The 22,349-nt window shown below is 40.8% G+C and overlaps 1 protein-coding gene across 2 annotated transcripts in view; it reads right to left on the minus strand.

The window, feature by feature from the left end:
• Positions 1–22,349, minus strand: part of NBAS (NBAS subunit of NRZ tethering complex) — a 1,021,307-nt gene that overhangs the window by 623,916 nt on the left and 375,042 nt on the right. For both annotated transcript variants that reach the window (XM_089671087.1, XM_089671086.1), the window contains exon 31: positions 6,151–6,263. In XM_089671087.1, coding sequence (XP_089527213.1) covers positions 6,151–6,263 — 113 coding nt within the window. The remainder of the gene's footprint in view (positions 1–6,150; positions 6,264–22,349) is intronic.

Here is a 22,349-nt window from a genome sequence, read left to right on the forward strand (position 1 = left end):
CCATGGCTGGGATTCGAACCAATGACCCTAGTGCTGCCAGGCGGAAGTGCTAACCATTTAGCCACTGTGCTGCCCATTTAGCCACTGTGCTCCCCTTTTTCAAGTGACCACCACTTATCTGCAGACTGAACCGTAGGCATGCACATTGCTAGAGAGGGGTTTTTTTTTTGTTTCTTGGGAGAGTGCATGTGATCAGCACAGGGCCAATCAGCATTGTCCAGACAGAGGTCAGGGGATTTCCATCATCCTAGAGCAGAAAGAAAACTCCTCCTACAAGCTTCAGCTAGAGCTGGGCTGGACACTGATAGAAGCCACAAGACTGTTCTAACTACTGATGACAAAAGGTATTTATCAGTTTATATTTACTAATATAATTGCTCTTCCATGTTCTGTGTACTGTGGTAGTCCAGATATAGTGGATGCAGGGTCCTGGATTTAGTAATAATTTAAGGGGGGATATGATCAATATGCATAAATACATCAGTGGATCATATAGTGAATTCGATGTAGAGTTATTCACCCTGAGGTCATCACAGAGAACAAGGGGGGCACTCTTTATGTCTGCAGGAAAAGAGATGTAATCTCCAAATATGGAAAGGTTTCTTCACAGTAAGAGCTGTGAAAATGTGGAATAGACTCCCTCAAGAGTTGGTTCTGGCCAGTTCAGTGGATTGCTTTAAAAAGGGCCTGGATTATTTCCTAGATACACATAAAATAACTGGATATTAACATTTGTAGGTAAAGTTGATCCAGGGAATATCCGATTGCCTCTTGGGGGATCAGGAAGGAGTTTTTCCCCCTGCAGGAACAAATTGTATCATGCGTTGCTGGTTTTTTTTGCCTTCCTCTGGATCAATTGTAGGTATAGGACTTTTATTTTTATATATATATATATATATATATATATATATATATATATATGTTGAACTGGATGGACTTTTGTCTTTTTTCAGACAGACTAACTATGTAACTGTAACAGTCTATAAGAGACAGATGCAACAACAGAATAGGGCTGGCTCATCGAAAATATGCTGTACTGGCTTCAGGTGCACAAAGCATACAAAATTGTAGTTATGTTAACTTCTATAAATGATTTCCATATAAGGGTGAAAAATATTGCACCATAGATTGTACATTTCCTAGCTGCTAAAAGACATTACAGAATAAAAAAAAATTATTTTTAATTTGTACTTACTTAACCAATGCACTTGGTCCATACTCTATTGGCCATTTAGCTCCTTTGCAAATCCAAATTTACAAAATGAGTATGCTATTCCATATTACATACACACATATACAGTCATGGCCAAAAATATTGGCACTCCTGCATTCCTGTCATATTGGTATGACACAAAAAAGTGGAGAAACAAAAAGCCAAATCTGACACATTCCATGCAAAACCCCAAATATGGACTGGAAAAAATTATTGGTACCTTCTCAACATTTGTTTGTGATGGTCCTGTAATTTGTAACTAAACTCATTTGTATACATTAACAGATCTTAATGTTCCTGTGTCCACTATGCGCAACATTGTCAACTAATTTACAGCCCATGGCACTGTAGCTAATCTTCCTGGATGTGGACAAAAGAAAACCTTGATGAAAAATTACAACAAAGGATTGTTCGAATGGTGGATAAAGAACCTCAATCAACTTTCAGACAAATTCAAGCTGATCTTCAGGCACAAGGTACAACTGTGTCAGATTGCACTATATGCCACAATCTGAATGAAAAGGGACGCTATTGTAGGAGACCCAGGAGGACCCCACTGCTGACACAGAAACATAAAAAAGCCTGAGGAAGCCATAATCCTTTTGGGAGAATGTGCTGGGGACAGAGCAAACAAAATTACAGCTTTCTGGTAAAGCCCATCATTCTGTTTTCAAAAAAAGAAATGAGACCTTTAAAGAAAAGAATATGATTTCTACAGTCAAACATGGTGGAGGTTCACTGATGTTTTGGGGTTGCTTTGCTGCTTCAGACACTTGACCGTTGCATGGCATTATGAAGTCTGAATACTACCAAAGAATTCTGGGGTGCAATGTAGGGCCCAGGGTCAGAAAGTTGGGTCTCTGTCAGAGATCTCAAAACAGCAGTTGGAAAAAGGAATCTTTCCAATCTGAAAGACCTGGCGCCGTTGTCCAAAGAAGAGTGGTTCAAAATTCCAATAGAGAAGTGTAAGAAACTCATTGATGGTTACAGGAAACTATTGATTTTCGTTATTTTTTTCCAAGTGGTGTGCTACCAAATATTTAAATTATTGAGGGTGCCAATAATTTTGTCCAGTCCATTTTTGGGGTTTTGCATGGAATGTGTCAGATTTGGCTTTTTCTTTCTCCACTTTTTTTTTGTCATACCAATACAAAAAAGAAATAAACATGAGAATGCCTAAGCATTTGTAATTGCAACAATTTTCTGGGCGAAGTGGTGCATTTATACGACAAAAAAGAAGGGGTGTCAATATTTTTGACCATGACTGTAAAGATATTTGTTCATTGTTTTCATAATCACATAATTTAATCAAGAAATGAGCAGCAATGCCCAACATTTTAGTTGTCAGTAGTTTATGGAAGATTAACGCACACATTGCTCTCTCAAGTCTGCTGGGGCCCCATTAGACTTCCTAGTGCTGCCCCAAAGCTGTGTAGAATATCAATCTGAGAACCTTATTACCAAATTTTGTGATATATTTCTCCTGCTCGTGTATGAATTAAATCTGGCTCTGCTGATCCTTCAGTCACGCTGCTCAAAGTGACCAACAGAGTTCTAAAAGTGTAGCTAATGCCAAAACTCTGATGATGATCTCCTCTATCTCCACTGGGGAAATTCAGAAGTTCTGGCTTTAGATATACTTTAAGATGCTCACATGGTGAAACTAAAACAACTAAACTTTATTAATAGTGCCTGTGAAGTTGACTATATTTTGTATACTGAGATGCAATCCCTGAAAGCTGGTGACACCTTTTTTTTTCATTTGTTCAGCTATTAACATCCACTGATTACAACTGACAAGTAACCTATAGTCTGTGACCAGCAACAAAATCGTGTCAATACTCGAAAACAAATTCTACAGACGGAATCTACATTTCGATCAGCTCTGGTTCTCCAAGGTTCTGAGTTTTACTTTAGTTCCAAGGATGCACACTTAGACATTCAGTAGTAAACCACTAAATTATGGTGATGAAAAAAACATGTAAATGTATCAATATCTTCTGATCTAAAGGTAAAAAAAACAGATTCATGGATGTTGATTCATATAATATCAAATCCAAACCAGTGGTTCAGAGGGTTAAAGACAGTAGGGAAGATGGTGCCCAGTCAGCAGAAGCAGTGAGCCAAATAAAGCCAGACAGTATGTCAGGATAGGGCTACACATCAATAAAATCATTTACATTAAACAAATCACGTGAACTGATGTGCAAAAAAAAATGGAGAGACTGTTACTAGGACAGGAAGACCAAGAAAGCAATAAAAACATGAACAGGAGTCCCAATTCATCCCAACTCTACTACAAATGTGCATTTGTAATTGTCCATGTTAGAGTGATCTCACAACACATCTTATCCTGGCAGGAAGTGAAATACACTCCCTCCAATGGGGATATACAGTTGCAAGAAAAAGTATGTGAACCCCTTGGGATTACGTGGAGTTTTGCATGAATTGGGCATAAAATGTGCTCTGAACGTCATCTAAGTCACAACAATAGAAGAACACAGTCTGTTGAACATAATACTACACAAACATTAGATGTTGCCATGGTTTAATTGCACATAACATGTAAACATTCACAGTGCAGGGAGGACAAAGTATGTGAACCTTTGGACTTAATAACTGGTTGACCCTCCTTTGGCAGCAATAACCTCAACCAAACGTTTCCTGTAGTTGCAGATCAGACCTGCACAACGATCTGGAGTAATTTTGGACCACTCCTCTTCACAAAACTGTTTCAGCGTAGCAATATTCTTGGGATGTCTGGTGTGAATCGCTCTCTTAAGGTCATGCCACAGCATTTCAATCGGGTTGAGGTCAGGACTCTGACTGGGCCACTCCAGAAGGTGTATTCTGTGCTGTTGCAGCCATTGTTTTGTTGAATTACTTGTATGCTTTGGGTCATTGTCCTGTTGCATCACCCATCCTCTGCGGAGCTTCAGTTGTCGGACAGATGGTCGTACGTTTTCCTGCAAAATGTCTTGATAAACTCTGGAATTCATTTTCCCATCAATGACAACAATCCGTCCAGGCCCTGAGGCAGCAAAGCAGCCCCAAACCATGATGCTCCCTCCGCCATGTTTTACAGTGGGGATGAGGTTTTGATGTTGGTGTGCTGTGACTTTTTTTCTCCACACATAGTGTTGTGTGTTCTTCCCAAACAACTCAATCTTGGTTTCATCTGTCCACAGTATATTTTGCCAGTAGTGCTGTGGAACATCCAGGTGCTCTTTTGCAAACTTCAAACGTGCTGCAATATTCTTTTTGGACAGCAATGGCTTCCTCCGTGGTGTCCTCCCATGTACTCCATTCTTGTTTAATGTTTTCCTTATTGTAGATGTGTCAACAAAAATGTTAGCATGTGCCAGAGATTTCTGTAGGTCTTTAGCTGACACTCTGGGATTCTTCTTTACCTCATGCAGCATTCTGCGCTGTGCTCTTGCAGTCATTTTTACAGGACGACCACGCCTAGGGAGAGTAGCAACAGTGCTAAACTTTCTCCATTTGTAGACAGTCTGTCTTACCGTGGACACATGCACATCAAGGCTTTTGGAGATACTTTTGTAACCCTTTCCAGCTTCATGCAAGTCAACAATTCTTGATGGTAGGTCTTCTGAGAGCTCTTTTCTGCGAGGCATGGTTCACATCAGACAGTGCTTCTTGAAACCAGTAAACCCAAAACAGGTGTGTGTTTTTTAAGGGCAGGACAGCTGTCAGCAACACATCCAATATCATCACACTGATTGGAGTCAAGGTTGGCTCACTCCTGGCTCCAATTAGCTCTGGGAGAAGTCATTAAGCTAGGGCCTCACATACTTTTTCCTCCCTGCACTGTGAATGTTTACATGTTATGTGCAATTAAACCATGGCAACATCTAATGTTTGTGTAGTATTATGTTCAGCAGACTGTGTTCTTCTATTGTTGTGACTTAGATGACGTTCAGAGCACATTTTATGCCCAATTAATGCAAAACTCCACGTAATCCCAAAGGGTTCACATACTTTTTCTTGCAACTGTATAACACATTGTACAGCAATTAACAGATTAGTATATATTGAGGAGACAAGGACTATATACCACACCAATTATTTAGTTGGGGTTTGCAAAACATTTGCAATTCCTAATACATCTAAAAACAACAAATCACATTGTGGTAGAAGCTGTGGGAAACACCAGTTTGGCTAGGAAAGGGTGTTGTGTGTACTTCAAGAACTGGGGTAAACAATAGTAATTATACCATGTGACTGTTCTTGACAGAGGAAGTAGCAGCCTTTACAGGGCTCTCAAACCTTGGAGGAATCTCCACCTGCAGGCTATTGTATTCATACAGCTGGAACATACCTTAACAATGACTATATCTGATTGGATGCAGTCTCTGTTCACCTGATAATTTTCCACTTGGGTTCTTCAATTTTTAGGTGAGTTTTGTTGAGCCAAGTGGTCCAACAGGGCCACCCTTGGCTCAAAAATCATCTGATTGCACAGAATTTGACTGAAATTCGAGCCAAGTATGGCTAGCAACAGTTTCAATTTATGTGGGGTCAGCTGTGTTGAAACAGAAAGAGCACTAGATGATATATTGATAGAGATACTCATAGAACAAAGCAGGAACAACAGCTTCTTTCCTAACTGGTGCATCTCAGCAGTACTGAGCACATGAAAGCCCTCAGTTCTTTAGAGGAAATAACTGAGCTGAGTGGTGTAAATCACTTTAGAACTCATCCCCATTAAAGGAAACAGTTTATCTAGGAAGACCTTTAAATGCCAAAAAACCACAACCTATTGATAGCAACTCCCAGTTCAATGATCCCTGGATCAGATGAGATGAAGACAGATGATTTTCTAAAGTATGCTCATCTTTTACTATTTAGGGTCATTATGTAGTCGTCTTGGTCTATACTGATAAAGATTAAGGCAGTGTACTGTATATTTCTTTTACCTTGTAGAGGAAGAATCTTTACTCCAAACTCCTCTAGATAACTCAGAGATCGTATTAAATCCAGTTCTTCCTGAATGGAATCAGGGCAGTCAGTGATGAGTTGCAAGCAGCTCCTGCAATAAAAAAAAAAAAGCAAAATTGAAAGCACATGTATGCAAATACTAGCTTTTGTAAAAACAATTCTCTATCAGCTTACCAGTATTGCCAAACAAGTTATCACTTTCATCACAAATACAAAAAAAGCAGATGGTTTCCTCTTCATTTCAGGACAGTGAAAAGGCCAGATAAAGGGATCCTTTATACTCCACTGGCCAACTATGCACCTAGAGCTCCTAGTTTATAGCATTAGAAACAGCCTCAAAGATAGGGGGACATTTATCCAACTTCTGTATATTAGTCTCAGGAATGCCAGGTCTTCTCGGTGCAACTTAAGAGCATAAGGCTTCTCTACTAAAAGATAACCAACAAGTCAGTGTATCTAGCTTGGACGTGGTGAATTGGACAGAAAGAATAGGTTTTATTCTATCTCACCATAAGGTGGCTGAATATCTTATTGAAATCACTCTACTAACCAAACTATTGGGTTTGCACACACAAAAATAGTTAATAGTTTTTTAAGAGTGCAAAGAAAGGAAAAACAATATATTCAAAGCCCAATTAAATTTCAGTTTGAATTAGCTAAATGCATTCCAGGTGCATAAAAACAAAAAGTGTGCAAAGTCGTCTGGTTAAGCCTTGCTCTCTAGATGTAAGCAATAGTCCCTCTGCAGAGGTCTGACACATCCTGTGGAGTAAGAGCATGAACCCTCCAATTAGCAGGGAGCATAAGATTTGCTGACTAAAGAGCTATAGGTCTGAACCTGCAGTGGGCATGTTGGACTTGGAGATCACTGCTTCCACAAAAAAAAGCAAGGATCTTTCTCTGCTGCATGTTGTTAGGACAAGCTATTCTACTCAGATTATGACTGCTTTCTTAACAAAGGGAACTATAAGACTTTGAACAGCTTTTATTTTGATGCATCCATAAGGCATATAACTAATTTTAAGAGTCACTCCCGGCTGCAATTACATTTAGTCATGCGGTAGGTCCCCCAACACTGCATGGTTAGCCAGAAGGAGAGAGGAGTAAGGTAAGTATTTCAAGTTACTCCTGTGCCCCCTAGCTGAACAAGTATTTAATACATGCAGTAAAGGGTGCAGAGTTGAGATGGGGTTTCACTGCATGGGTGAATTTAACAGCACTGTCCTCATAAATATGAGAACCTTTGGGGCCTGTGGTTGGATACCCCAAGCCTGAGTCTGCTTTACCTAGTCACGGATTGACTCCTTGTAGTGCCATTTCAACACTGGGCACTTTCACACCTTTCCTGCTCAGGCCAATTTTCCCCTTTCAGCGTTGTTGCATTTTGAATGACAATTGCACAATTATGCAACACTGTACCCATGTATGAACTTATTTTATAATTTTCTGAGACAGGTAGAGCTTTATTTGGGTGGTAATCACTACTGGGTTTTTTTATTTGCTAAATAAATGAAAAAAAGACCACAAATTTTGAAAACAAGGTTTTTTTTATTTTCTGTTATAAAATTTTGCAAATAAGTATTTTTTCTTCTTCACTGATGAGCTCTGATGAGGCTGATCTGATGGGCACTGATGAGGCTTCACTGATGGGCACTAGAGAGACTGTACTCCTTTGGCTATTGGTCTTGGTCGAATGGTTAGCTAGCTGGGGGTGTTACTTAATCCATAAATTGTCTTTTTTTTTTTGCTGTGCCACCTTGATGATTGGCCTACTGGTCTTGCTATGCTGTACTCAGTTTGTATCACTGAATAATTTTGACACTACACAAAACAATTGGTCTTTGTTGTGGCTAATAATCTGTTCTGGAATTGCTGTACGGTTATTTCTCATTTTCAATAAAACTCTTTAATTTTTGACTTAAAAAAAAACAAAACAACATAACAGCAGCATGGAGTGGGGTTTTAAACTGAAAGTTCAACTTGGTTTTACATATTTTTGACTAAATTATCCCATGTTTTTACATACATTTATACATATGCCCTAAGTGTTTGCATGAGTGCATGTAAATTACTTTTTAAAAACCTACAGGCAAACACATTAAGTTGTTAAAAGGATCATTCCTCTCATCATTTGCTTGATTTCTTCTCTTCGATTACGGTGTACAACTTGCCACAAAGAAAATAACCCATTAATCCACATCTCATCTCTCAAGCTGAAGCAAAGTGCTCAGTATTTAAAATGGTAGTGGACAGATATGCTGTTTAGGCATTTCACTTTCACTGCTTTCACAAAACTACCCCTATTCTGTTTCATAAAGAAGAAAATCCTCAAGTGATAATTGTAGCCTTTGCATCTCCAGTCAAAATACAGGTTGAAAGGAATCAAACAATTCTGATGCTGATGGAAAGCCTCAGAAATACTATGGATTGCCTTTGTGAAAGTATCTGAAAGAAGGACTATCTAGGCTGATAAAAGAGACCAATTTTTTCCATACTATGTTTCTGAAGTATATGTCCAGACAATGGTCGCACAACAAATAGCGATGGCGAATGTCCCGTGGGGCCCAGACTGCTAAAAAAAAAACTGCTTTCACTGAGCTACACCTATTCTGTTTCATAATGATGTTCAAACAGTATGCACTTGACCATTGGACCAAGACATTTTCAACTGCTGTCCTTTGCTTAATCTACCTTGGTAACATTTAGAAAAAAAAACTTAAAAAAAAGTAAAATCCTCAAGTGATAATAATTGTAGCTTTTGCATCTCCAGGCAAAATACAGGGAGACAGGAATCAAACAAGTAATATCCACCAAACAAGTAGACCTATCAAACTTCCTCTTCTAGGATGCTTCAGGAAATAAGCCTACAGTATAACAAAAGAACGTAGGGACCATTTTAAAATCTAATTATAGACGAGCTAGAAATAGATGAACCAACTAACACTGTGATAAAAAAAAAGTATACTAATGTAGTGTGGCACATATGCGCAGGAATCAGAAGAAGGTAAAGATGTGTCATCCTGTTAAGTTGCACTTCGCACAACACTGTCTCCATGATATTTTAATATTGATTTGTTTTCCTGCCTCGGATCAAGATTCTAGCGTGACTGTTACCATTTTATTAGTGATGAAGGAAAGCTAACACAACACTAACATGTCAAGTTCAGGTTAGATAATTGATGTTGTCTCCTAATTAGTGGCTAATTAAGAGCTCCATTATCAAGTCAAAGAATCATAATTTGAGTTTTACATCATTTATTAATTTGAGAGTTTGCTTACTGTGGTTCTGTCACCTCAGTCTGTACTTGTGAAAACACCTCCTTAGCTAGGAAGTGAAGAGAAAACAAATTAATAGCAGTATTCTGCTATTATTCCCAGTGTCACTGAATTTGCAATTCTGATGCTGATGAAAAGCCTCAAATACCATGGATCGAGAAAGTGTCTGAAAGAAGAACTGTCTATGCTTATAATAGAAACCAATTACTTACATACTATGTTTCTGTAGTATATGTCCAGACTTTTTCAGACAACAAAGCAAAGCACCCACACATTCATGCCTAACTTTGCCAACAGTCATATATTTACCAGTGTGATCATCCAAATATTTTAAAGAAAACTTGTCAAAGAGAAACATAAAAGCAGAATATGCACACTCCTTTTTCTGAAAAAAATTATATATAAGCTTTGTGATGCTTTACTTGCATATTTACCAAGGCAGAATTGTGTATGCAAATCCAAAACTACATTTTTTTTCTTTTAACATTGCATTTAGTGGAATGGAGACAATAGTCACCACAACAAATAGTGATAGTGAATGTCCACTGTGGGGACCCAGACTGCTAAAAATCTGACAGCATTTCTAACTTTTCCTTTAAAATATTAGCTTTGCATACACCTAAAGCCCAACTACTGACATATAAAATGTATCCCTTGCAGTTAGGCTATGCCCAATGTCAAGGACCCCAGGCTTTACCGTGGCACGCGGGTCTGCGCATGCGCAGTATGCCGGGGCGCACTAGCGTGCGGGTACTAGGACCTGGGCGCCCGCGACGGCACTCGTGATCGCGTGCCTGGCACCAGTGGGAGCGCAGGGCGCCCTATTTAAACTGGATCTGACTGTGAATTTCTGAGAGATTGCCTTGTTGCCGACCCTGCCTGACCTTGATTCGCTGACTGTCTCCTGCTCTGATCCCTGGCTTGTCTGACCATTCTCCTGTCTAACCCTGTACGTTTGATCTCCTGTTACTGAACCTGGCCTGTGACCCGTTTATTCTTCTGCCTGCCGCTTGTACCATCCTGCCTCCACCGTTACCGACCTGGCCTGTCTGACTTCGCTCATTCCGCCTCCTCACATCAGGCTCACACCTGCTGCGTACCACCGGCAGGTGCTTCTACCACAGCTGGTTGCTCCCAAGGGGCCGTGACCTGGTTTTGGCCTGCTCCAAGTCCATCCCCACCATCAGGAGCCCTGCTGAACAAGCAGATTGGGGCTTAGATTCCGCGCCCTGGGGAATCCCGGTCTGTGGAGCGCTAGAGGCTACCGTCGGTTGGTCCTTAACAGAATCATAAGGCCATGACTGAGTCTGGAGGAGACCCTAGCCACACCTGCTACCGTCGCATCAGACCCGGTTAGTTCGCCGCCTGCCAGGGGCGCCGCAGAACCTTCAGCTGGAGCAGTGTTCACCATTCCCCCGCCAGAACCTCGAGTGCCAACGCCCGAGTGTTTCAATGGGGATCAAGGGAAGTTCAGGGCCTTCCAGAACTCTTGCCAGCTATATTTTGATCTACAACCCCGGACTTTTGCATCTGAATCCAAGAACCAGGGGCCCTGGTGAACAAGCAGGTTGGGGCTTAGATTCCGCGCCCTGGGGAATCCCGGTCTGTGGAGCGCTAGAAGCTACCGCCGGTTGGTCCTTAACACCCACACAAGGGTTAATAGCTTGTTTTGACCAGGGGAGAGGAGAACAATTTTACTTACTTTAACCTCGGCTTCCCCGGCAGGAGGTGCTCCCCCACAATCCAGCAGTAGACTGTCCCTCAGCGTCCTCACGTCCCGAGCAGGTCTTGATGATGTCGGAACCCTAGACTGCTAGAGCATGGGGGTGCAGAAGGTGTGGGGACCAGTCTAGCTGTGGGAAGGAGTGAACGATCGGGTGGATATATCTCCGTTTATTGTTTCCCTAGACCAGGGGTAGGCAACCTACGGCTCTCCAGCTGTTGCAGGACTACAAGTTCCATCATGCCTCTGGAAGTCATAGCTGTATCTGTCAGTTTTGCAATGTTGTAATGCCTCATGGGAAATATAGTTCCACAACAGCTAGAGAGTTGCAGGTTGCCTACCCCTGCCCTAGACAAAAATAAGCAATTGACCCCTGAAGTGCAGGTACAGCCTCAATACAAGGGATATTTCTTTTTTATATGTCTGGAGTTGGAATTTAACTGCTTTGCTAAACAGCTCAAACTCCAATTAACACATAAAACTAAAGGAGAAAGGGGCCTACAGACAAACAGCTTCTTTTGAAGTCATCTTTCGAAAACCCCAAATGTTCTACCAATGCTATGTCATGTGTCTTCTTTTAGTAAGATATATTTATAAAATAAAGTTTCCATATAAGTAAATAACCCCCCCCCCCCAAAAAAAAAAAAAAAAAATTACAAAACATAAACCTAAAAAAACAAACAAACATCACAGCAACACCAGAAACGCAACCTGACCTGACCTAAAATGTTAACAATAGCTCTGTCAAAAATGTCAAATGTCCTGCTATAAAACTGTTGAATTCAAAAGCATCAGATACCCACAGATGTTCTGCCATTTAAAATCTGAAGTGGAATTTAGCTTTAGGAAGGGCTGGGGTTTAATCTTGACTTAGAGAGTAGTCAAATTTCAATGAACAGTGTCGGTCTGTGATCTATAAAATGCCACTGATCCACAGTGATTGGGTTTAAGATTAGCAATGATGCCTTCAGGCTACAAGGTGTGCCTACACTTCAGCACTGTTGCTGCCTTAAAAACATTTGAGGGTAGGGAAGGTTCACTTTAAAAATGTAAAGAACTCTCAGCGCACTAGAGGCTCATATCCTGTGAATATACAAAAGTCCATAATACTACAGAATGTCCATCACTGTATAACCGCTTAGGTGTCAGCAATCCCAGAGTAAGCCAACTCTATAAGGATAAAGTATATGAAGAAAAAGAGAGATGCGCCTTCTAAGTGCAGTAGTATACAATTTAATAAGCCACTATATACATAAATGTATACGTGCTACGCACTCGGAGCTAGCTGCTCCTTCTAGAGGCCTGTAGAAGGAGCAGCTAGCTCCGAGCACGTAGCCTTCCTTCTCCTTGGTTGCCGACCTCTCCCCTTGGTGACGTCACATCCGCCCATCTCTTGCAGTTCACGCTGTTCACAGATACAGTTGTGACCAAAATTATTCAACCCCCACTGAAATTGAGTGTTTTGGCCAGTTTGACATTGCTTTTGATCATTCAGTCATCTTGCTTACATTTACATTAAAGAGGCACTTGTAGGTCAGACAAATATAACATAACAGTTATAATGAAATAACCACAAATGTCTTTTCTGTGCTCACAGCATTATCAGTTTTATTCAACCCCCAAGTGACATTCAATCTTAGTACTTAGTACAGCATCCTTTTACAGTTATAACAGCTTTTAAACGTGAAGCATAGCTTGACACAAGTGTCTTGCAGCGATCTACGGGTATCTTCGCCCATTCTTCATGGGCAAAGGCCTCCAGTTCAGTCACATTCTTAGGCTTGCGCACTGCAACTGCTTTCTTTAAGTCCCACCAGAGGTTCTCAATCGGATTTAAGTCTGGTGACTGCGATGGCCACTCCAAAATGTTCCAGCCTTTCCTCTGCAACCATGCTCTAGTGGACTTGGAGGTATGCTTGGGATCATTGTCCTGTTGAAAGGTCCAACGTCTCCCAAGCCTCAGGTGTGTGACGGACTGCATCACGTTTCCATCCAATATCTCCTGGTACTGAAGAGAATTCATGGTACCTTGCACACGCTGAAGCTTCCCTGTACCTGCAGAAGCAAAACAGCCCCAAAGCATGATTGACCCTCCACCATGCTTCACAGTAGGCAAGGTGTTCTTTTCATCATAGGCCTTGTTCTTCCTCCTCCAAACATAGCGTTGATCCATGGGCCCAAACAGTTCTAATTTTGTTTCATCAGTCCACAGAACACTATCCCACAACTTTTGTGGTTTGTCCACATGGCTTTTGGCATACTGCAGTCGACTCTTCTTATTCTTTGGAGACAGCAAGGGGGTACGCCTGGGAGTTCTGGCACGGAGGCCTTCATTACGCAGTGTGCGTCTTATTGTCTGGGCTGAAACTTCTGTACCCACATCTGACAAATCTTTTCTCAGTTCCTCAGCAGTCACACGGGGACTTCTCTCCACTCTACGCTTCAGGTAGCGCACAGCAGTCGAAGTCAGCATCTTCTTTCTGCCACGACCAGGTAGCGTTTCAACAGTGCCCTTTGCCTTGAATTTGCGAATGATGCTTCCTAAGGTGTCTCTTGGTATGTTTAACATCTTTGCAATCTTCTTATAGCCATTGCCCTTCCTGTGAAGAGAAATCACCTCTTCTCTTGTCTTCCTGGACCATTCTCTTGCCTTCACCATGTTTGTAACCACACCAGTAAATGTCTAGAAGGAGCTGAGTATCACAGTCATTTTAAAGCTGCCTAATTGGTGCTTATTATGCTTGATTGCTGCTCGGTGACATCCACAGGTGTTTTCAATACCTGATGGAAAGCACCTGTATGAACCTCTGTTCTTCAGAGTGGTAGTCTTTAAGGGGTTGAATAATTGTGGCAATGAAGAAACCACATAAGAACCATTTACTACTGTATTACATAAACAATTGATGTCATTTTAGTTGCATTTGGGTAGTTACAACGTCCTTGTAGGATTTGATTCTGAATACAATTCCAAATGTACACTATAGTCCCTAAACCCCTTTACAGCATTGGGGGTTGAATAATTTTGGTCACAACTGTACCTCTGGCTCCAGAGTTCTGGGACCTTTCTACCATCCACGGTGGCCCTTATGGCAGTCGGACAGACTTCTGCAGGATGTGGATGACGACGGCATACCTAGAGATCATCCTTTATCGACAGACTTTTTTATTACTTCACCATTGTGTTTATGTATATAGTGGCTTATTAAATTGTATAATACTGCACTAAGAAGGTGCCTCTTATCTTTTTCTTCCTATACAAGGTTCACTTTAATTACTTCCCATCCTTAGGCTGTTTATAATGGCCTAAGGTTGAAGTGGTTATATTGGGATCATGACTGCAGCTAAAGTCCAAATCCCAGTATAATTTTTCAGCAATTCTCTTTTTAGTAAAAGTAGTATGAGTGGCTAAAAAGCTGCTGGATTAATTTTACAGGCAGCTGATTGGGATCATGGGAGAGCCTGGTAAGTGGTGGCATCTGGCTCCGAACACACAGTGAGAGGAACTGATGTTGTTCCTCCCACTGTGTTAAGCCAGAAACCTGAAGTGACGAGGATTTTGTCACTTCCAGTTGCAGTTGTGTTTACTGACCGGTTACCGATCAGACCAACTCAGCTGCATTGGAGGCCAGAGTAGAGATCTTGGATCTAACAGACCCCAGATCTCTCCATACAGAGGACCTGTCATGCATATTGTTTTCACAAGGGATGCTCTACAAAAATAAAGAAATAAAATAAATAATACTTAGAAGAAAAAAAAAATAATGCACCCCATCTCCCCATGGACACGTGCAAAGGTGAACGCATGCATCGGTCCTCCACTTGTATGTAATGGTAAAGCTTGGCTTGTGTAAAGCTCCTCTGCAGACCCTCCACACAAGAGATATTGCCAGGAACGTCACAGTGAGAGCAAGAATTCAAGCACCAGACCATCATTTTTACATGCAGGAGAGGAATGTCAGAATTGTTTAATATCAACACTATCATTTTCCCCAATAAAGTTTTTAGGGTTTTTAATATGATGTAAGTTAAAATAGAGATAGGAAGGGACAAAGAAAGGTAACACAAATAAAGCTGGCCATACTTGTTTAGATTTCAGGAAACAGATTTCTCCATTCATGTTAAAAGTACAGATAGATGAATCCCCTCCTGCCACACTATAGCATTTTTACAACTGGCAGTGCACTGTTCAGTCAACAATTTTCCAACAGGCTCCTTTGACAAAAGTCAATCAATCAACTTTTGTTAATGAAGTGGTGCCAACAGGCCCTTGCACTGCTCGAATTTCAGCCAAGCTAGCAGGAATTGGCCAAAATTCAAACAGTGTAAGGCCAGCTTAAGACTACAGATCTGAAAATCACAGTTACATGGCTGAAAATAAAGATCTTTACCCTTATATTAAGAATTATGCCTTATATCTTTAAATGTTTGTCCTATTTTTATTTTTTCCTATTCTAACCAATAAGTCCAAATAAAGTATAATTCCAAATGCAGTGCCATGACGGTGACAAACACCACAATACTCAGGGGATATGGAGGAAGTGTGGCCAAGGTCATCTCACAATCATTGTGAATTCAGCTTCATAACCAGTACTGTTGAGACCAGGCCCCTTCAATGCCTGACATTTGCCTACATGTTTAATGCATTAGCGTATTTCGCTTGTGTAAAGCTCCTCTGCAGACCCTCCACAAAAGAATGTAGACTGATTTTCTCCTAGGCAATGGAGGACAAACGGAAAATCGATTGCTATCAACACCCTGTCAAGAGCAATTACATCAAGTAGGAAAGGGCAACACAAAAGACTAGAGACAACTTCTTTTCTATAAATGCTTATTTTCAGGAGAATAATATTGTAAACTTCACAACGCAACTTGACGGGGAAAGATTAGGATTGCTATAGGTAAGTGTTCTGAAAGATATAATGTGGAAGAAGGATGATTTACCATTTAGCAACTAACACATCTTCCCGCAGGCATCAGTTATACCAGACAGGGATATTCCAATGGACAGGAGGAAGAAGACTGATGACAGTAATGTCTCGGCCCATATTCATCCACATTATCAGGCAGATTACACAGTTTCAGGCCTAAACAGCTGATAATTGAGATGCATATGGGGTGCCAGGGATTTTCAATGCCAACATATCCATTAGGTTCTATCTGGCCAGGTGAATGTTACAGTCATGAAATGCCTGCAACTCTGTATGTGTACACTGAAGCCTAAGTTTACCTAAGACAAAAAAAAAAATTAAAAAATTAAAATGAGCACAAGGGACATTACTTACCTTCAATGAGATGTGTCCTCCTTTTACTAAAATCTTCCTTCCTTGATGCCCCCTCCGCTGTTGCAATCTTCCAGTGCAGCAAAGGTTAATAGAACTAAGGTGCTGTGAAAGACACTCATAAGCAGTGCTCGACTGTACCCACCCTTTCCACCCAACAGCTGAATTCAGAAGCCATACTACAGCTTCTATGAATGAAACACAAGTTATGAATGGAGGGGCAGACCTATCGATCATCTGCCCATCCTCCATTCATTGACCCTGTTTCACTCATGGAAGCTGAAGTAACAGCTTCTATGAATGGAGCAGCTGGATGAAAAGGGCAAGCATAGTCGGACACTCTCATCTTCTTAGATATATTAACCTCTGCTGCATTGCAAGATTACAGTGGGGGAGGGTGTCATCGGTGGATGAAGATTTTGGCCAAAGGAGGACATATCTCACTAAAGGTAAGTAAACTTAGGCTTTAACTGTATGGCCATGTTCTCTTTTCCTTCTAAATATTGTAGTTCAGCCACTAAGCAATTTGATATGAACATCTGCTAGATTGTAGGTAGTCACATGTTAATGTGCATGGTCACCCTAAAGTGGTTTTCCATTTATGCAACCAAACTGGAATAACACCTACTTTGAATATTTTACATGGTAACCCTGCCTGTACTGGGCTGGCAGCTCTTCATCATCACTGTAAACTAGTAAATTAGATTTGAACACTGCCTATCCTAACAAAGAGTTAAAAACATTTAGGGCCAGTTCACACTACAAAAATGCACTCCCTATGCATTCCAGATATGTTTTTGTTTACAGTTCACACTACACGCAGTTCCAGTGCAGTTTTGATGCAGTTTGCTATGTTCCAGTATGGTTCTGTGCAGAAAAAATGCAGCATATTCTACTTTTTTTTCTGCACCGGAAACTGACTGCACTAGTGTGAACCAGGGCCATTGGAATACACGGAAAACAGTGTGCATGCATTTTTAATGAAGAAAAAAAGCGCACTGAGCTGCATCTAGTGTGAACTAGCCCTAAGGGATAGCTCAGGAAACCCCCTTGTACATCATAGCCTTCTATGGGAGAATTTAATTACTCTCTATGCTGACCCAGCTTCTTCACCTTGCCCCTTATCTCCCTATATAAACTTTTAGGGCCAGTTCACACTACATGTGTTTCAGTTTCTTTTTTTCTGCATCCAAAAGGTACAGCAAGTAGATTATATGGTTGTCAATGTCATAGTTCACATCAATGCTTGCAGTTCCAGTGTGTTCCAAATGCAGAAAAAAATGTAGAACAAGCTGCATTTCTTTCTGCACAGAACTGCACTGGAATGTGGTAAAACGCATACAAAATACACCAGAACGCACAAAAATGCATCAAAAACACACATGTCCCTATTTAAATTGAAGAAAAAGAGAGGGGGAAAAATGGAACACTGGAACACGTCAAAAACGTGCAAAGAATATGTCAAAAACGTACATGCAGGAACGCATCTGGGCTGCGTTTCTTTAGTGAGAACTGGCCCTCAGGGCTAGTTCACACTAGATGCAGTTCAGCGAGTTTTTTCTCTTCATCAAAAATGCATACAGTGTTTTGCATGTATTCCAATGGCCCTAGTTCACACTAGTGAAGTCAGTTCTGGTCAGTTTCCAGTGCAGAACCATACTGGAATATAGCAAACTGCATCAAAACTGCACCGGAACTGCATGTGCTGTGATCTGTAAGCAAAAATGTATCCGGAATGCATTTTTGTAGTGTAAACTGGCCCTAAAGGAACTACAAGAGAAGAAGCTAAGTACAATACTACAGACTGTCACTGGAGTGACAGCTCTGAGTTGGCTGGGGCTGCTGACAGCAAATCTAAGATTGCAGTGCCCAGCAGCAGTCTCGGGGCTTTTGGATTCCCACACAAGAGAAGTGCTTTGTTAAAGTGGTATTAAACCCAAAAGCAAATATTTATTATTGCAGCTTACCATTTCTTAGATGTGATATCTGCCTTAATTTTCTTTTTTAGGCTGGATTTCTTCTATTTTCATCTGGTAGTGTAAAAAAAGGACTTTGAGAGGTGGAAGAAGAAGGAGCGCTTGACAATGGTGGCAATGGGTGGGAATTACAGGAATTGTGATGTCACTTGTAGACTCCCATGCCCAAGGTATTGTCAGTACTCCCTCCTATCCCCTGCAGCTGCTTCTGACAGTCACAGTGGGGCCAGAGCTTCAGGATTAGGTGACCGGACCAGAGTGGACTAAAAATAGGTCAGCATAAAGAACTATTTTACACAATTTAGGCAAGAAAGGTAGCAGGAGGGAGAAGGGAACATTTTTAAATCTAGTTAGTGTTAGGCTAGAATTCTACTTTAAATCCTTTCTGGCTTATGAGCCTGGAGTTGAGCTTTAATTAAATGTTATTTTTTCAATATTTTTAATTATGTGTGTATTATTTCACTGTTACTATGTTTAGAAGCGTAAAGTGGAACTAAACCCATTGATTTAGAGAACTGTTTCACAAGATAGTTACATTGAAGGTATGCCATGAATAACTGTCACAGTTGCTTGTGCCCTCAACCGAACTGTCAAGCCATCTAATGGTTGATGTCGTAACTGATCACATGTGCAGAACCATGGGAACTGCATATCACACAGAGGCTAAGATGGCAGCAAAAAATAGGAAGGTTTAAGTCCACTTTAAATATTATATTTACAGTTGCAAGAAAAAGTATGTGAACCCTTTGGGATTACGTGGAGTTTTGCATGAATTGGGCATAAAATGTGCTCTGAACGTCATCTAAGTCACAACAATAGAAGAACACAGTCTGCTGAACATAATACTACACAAACATTAGATGTTACCATGGTTTAATTGGAGGCATGGTTCACATCAGACAGTGCTTCTTGAAACCAGTAAACCCAAAACAGGTGTGTGTTTTTTAAGGGCAGGACAGCTGTCAGCAACACATCCAATATCATCACACTGATTGGAGTCAAGGTTGGCTCACTCCTGGCTCCAATTAGCTCTGGGAGAAGTCATTAAGCTAGGGCCTCACATACTTTTTCCTCCCTGCACTGTGAATGTTTACATGTTATGTGCAATTAAACCATGGCAACATCTAATGTTTTTCTAGTATGTTCAGCAGACGGTGTTCTTCTATTGTTGTGACTTAGATGACGTTCAGAGCACATTTTATGCCCAATTCATGCAAAACTCCACGTAATCCCAAGGGGTTCACATACTTTTTCTTGCAACTATATATATATATATATATATATATATATATATATATATATATATATATATTCAGTTTCCTTGGGGTCACTGGTAATGAATGTAAGATAACAGTGCCAGGCAACTGGGGATCTGATCACAAAATTAGGAGTCAATCAAGTGCTACATAAGTGTGCTAAAAAATTAAATAAATGTGCCTATCATCTATAACAAATCCCTAAAATGTGTCCCACTCAATATAAAAGAAAGCCCTATTATGGCTTGTGATATGAGGGGATTTGTAGCTCAGTGGTAGATGCAATTTTTATACAATGAGTCCATGTTACACTGGCATTATAGTTAAGAGCCTGGTAGCCCACTTTTATTACAAGGTAGAAAAAAACAAAAGTCCAACCAGGATAACAATGCAGGGGTTTAACTTCATTCAGTAATCCCAAAAATACCAAGCCACCTGGCTCTCTCTAACATATGTAGCAGAAACTTGCCATTCAGGCCCACAAGGCCTCTTGACGGGGTTACCAGAAATACATTTCTCAATGGCATCACCATCAACAACATTACATTTACCAACAGTAACACTTTGGTCGGCATGACCATCATCATTCTCATTACATGTAGACATGACTGCAGCTTTAGCGGGTTGCCTATGTCTATTACCCACTTGAGCAGCCTGTGAGCCACTCCTCATAGCTCTCTCTCTCTTTAAAGGGTCCCTATTTTCTACCTCGGAAGCTCCATAGCTGACCTGGGAAACCTTCTGCTCTGTCATTGAGAGCTCCTGGGTGGTTTCTCTGGGCATCTCTGCAGCACCGGTCACTAGGGAACATGGCACCAGAACTGTTTTGGTCACCACTAGTTTTTTTTTGTTGTTAGTTTTTTTAAATAAGATAAAAAAAAGAACAAAAACTAAGGAAAAGAGGGGAATTCAATTGAACAATACTTGTGTAGGTTTGTCACGCAGGACGGCCTTTTCCATACATCAATGCACAAACAAAAAAACAAAACAAAAAAACAAGCAAAACATTTTTTTTTATAGCAACAATAACAAATTCAAAAACTCAACACAGAGATATATGAGGGGGGAAAAAAAGGAACCTTTTACTAATCCCCCTGCCCCACTGCCAACACAAGAACCAGTGATGACTCCCATCCCTAATTATATGTGAGAGGGGGGGCCGCAAACTTAGAAGTCAGTCAGACTGTAATGGGCAAACAGGCCAAGGTTCACAGCGGCCTTCCATAGCATGAGCACCATTTGCACCCTCAATGAGGACTGAGTTTCGAGACAAGTGACTCCCATAGCCTGCCCTGAGACTACAGAGGTTCACAGGATCATGGGAGATATAGTATCAGGATTGACAAAGGAAGGAACAGGAAGTCATAAAACTATGAAATTCAATCAGGAGGAGTGGCATCACAGGCACAGAAACCTGCTGTATATAGCTAAAGGAGGGAAAAATTGGCACGCCAGGAGCAGGTGGTGATCAAGACCATATGAGGGAGTCTACTGGATTCTAGATACTTTCCAGATTGGCAGATGACATCAGGAAATATACATAAACGCTCAATTGCGCGTTCTGGTGAGTGCGCATTCTTTTCGCACTTAATATCACAGCACCTTACCCATAGGAGGATACAGTTACATTGGAGCACCTCAAGTCACTTCAAGTCACCTAATGAACTGTATATTTAATGGTGTATATACATTTGAATACTCATACTGTGATTTCCTTTTAGCGCTTCACTCCTTATTTACATTGTCTGTGTAGAGCTTACTTGTTCAATTTGTGCTGCAATCAAAGGAATTGTACGTGGGGGCGTCTAGAAGGAGAAGAGTAGATTTTTCCCAATTTATAGAAAAGTCGGACAAGGATCCAAAGTCGGAGATTAAAGTAATTAGGCGTACCGATGAGGATGAGGCGTCCCCCAAGAATAGGAGGGCATTGCCAGCGTATAACGCCAGTTTCTCCATCAGATCTCCCCTACAAAATCCTATAATCTCAGGATCCGTTCTGATGGCTGCAGCCAGGGGTTCTATTGCCAAAGCAAAGAACAATGGAGAAAGTGAGAATCCTTGTTGTGTCCCTGTTCCCAAAGCAAATGATGAGGACAATACATTATTAACTCAAATACGGGCAGTGGAGGCAAGATAGAATAGTTTGATCCATGAAATAAATGTATCCCCTAAATTAACTTTAGAAAGGACAGTCCAAAAATAACTCTGTTTAACACTGTTAAATGTTTTAGCTGCGTTCAAAGATAACATCGCCCTGTCACCCATATTATCCGTTGGAATTTGGAGATTTAAATATAACCAATGAAGAAGATTCAGTGCCGTAGACCTATTTGGGATGAAACCAGATTGATCAGGGCGGATAAGCTTGGAGATGATTTTGGTCAATCTTGTTGCTGAAATCTTAGTGATAATTTTGAGATCGGAAGTCAAAAGGAAATTGGTTGATATGATTCCGCTAGTGCTGGATCCTTCCCCAGCTTTAAAAGTACAACTATAATGGCTTCATACGTCGAGAGGGGCAAGGAATTCCGTTGCAAGGCTATTTAGATTAATTAAGTAATTTTGGCAATAATATGTCACCAAATGGATTTATAAATTTCCATTGGAAACCCATCGCTACCTGGGGATTTAGAGTTAGGGAAGAATGCTAGAACCGGTTGTAATTCC

Source organism: Staurois parvus, unplaced genomic scaffold (assembly GCF_062004578.1).
Source record: "Staurois parvus isolate SC_StPar_1 unplaced genomic scaffold, SC_StPar_1.0 ptg000098l, whole genome shotgun sequence".
Lineage (NCBI taxonomy): Eukaryota > Metazoa > Chordata > Amphibia > Anura > Ranidae > Staurois > Staurois parvus.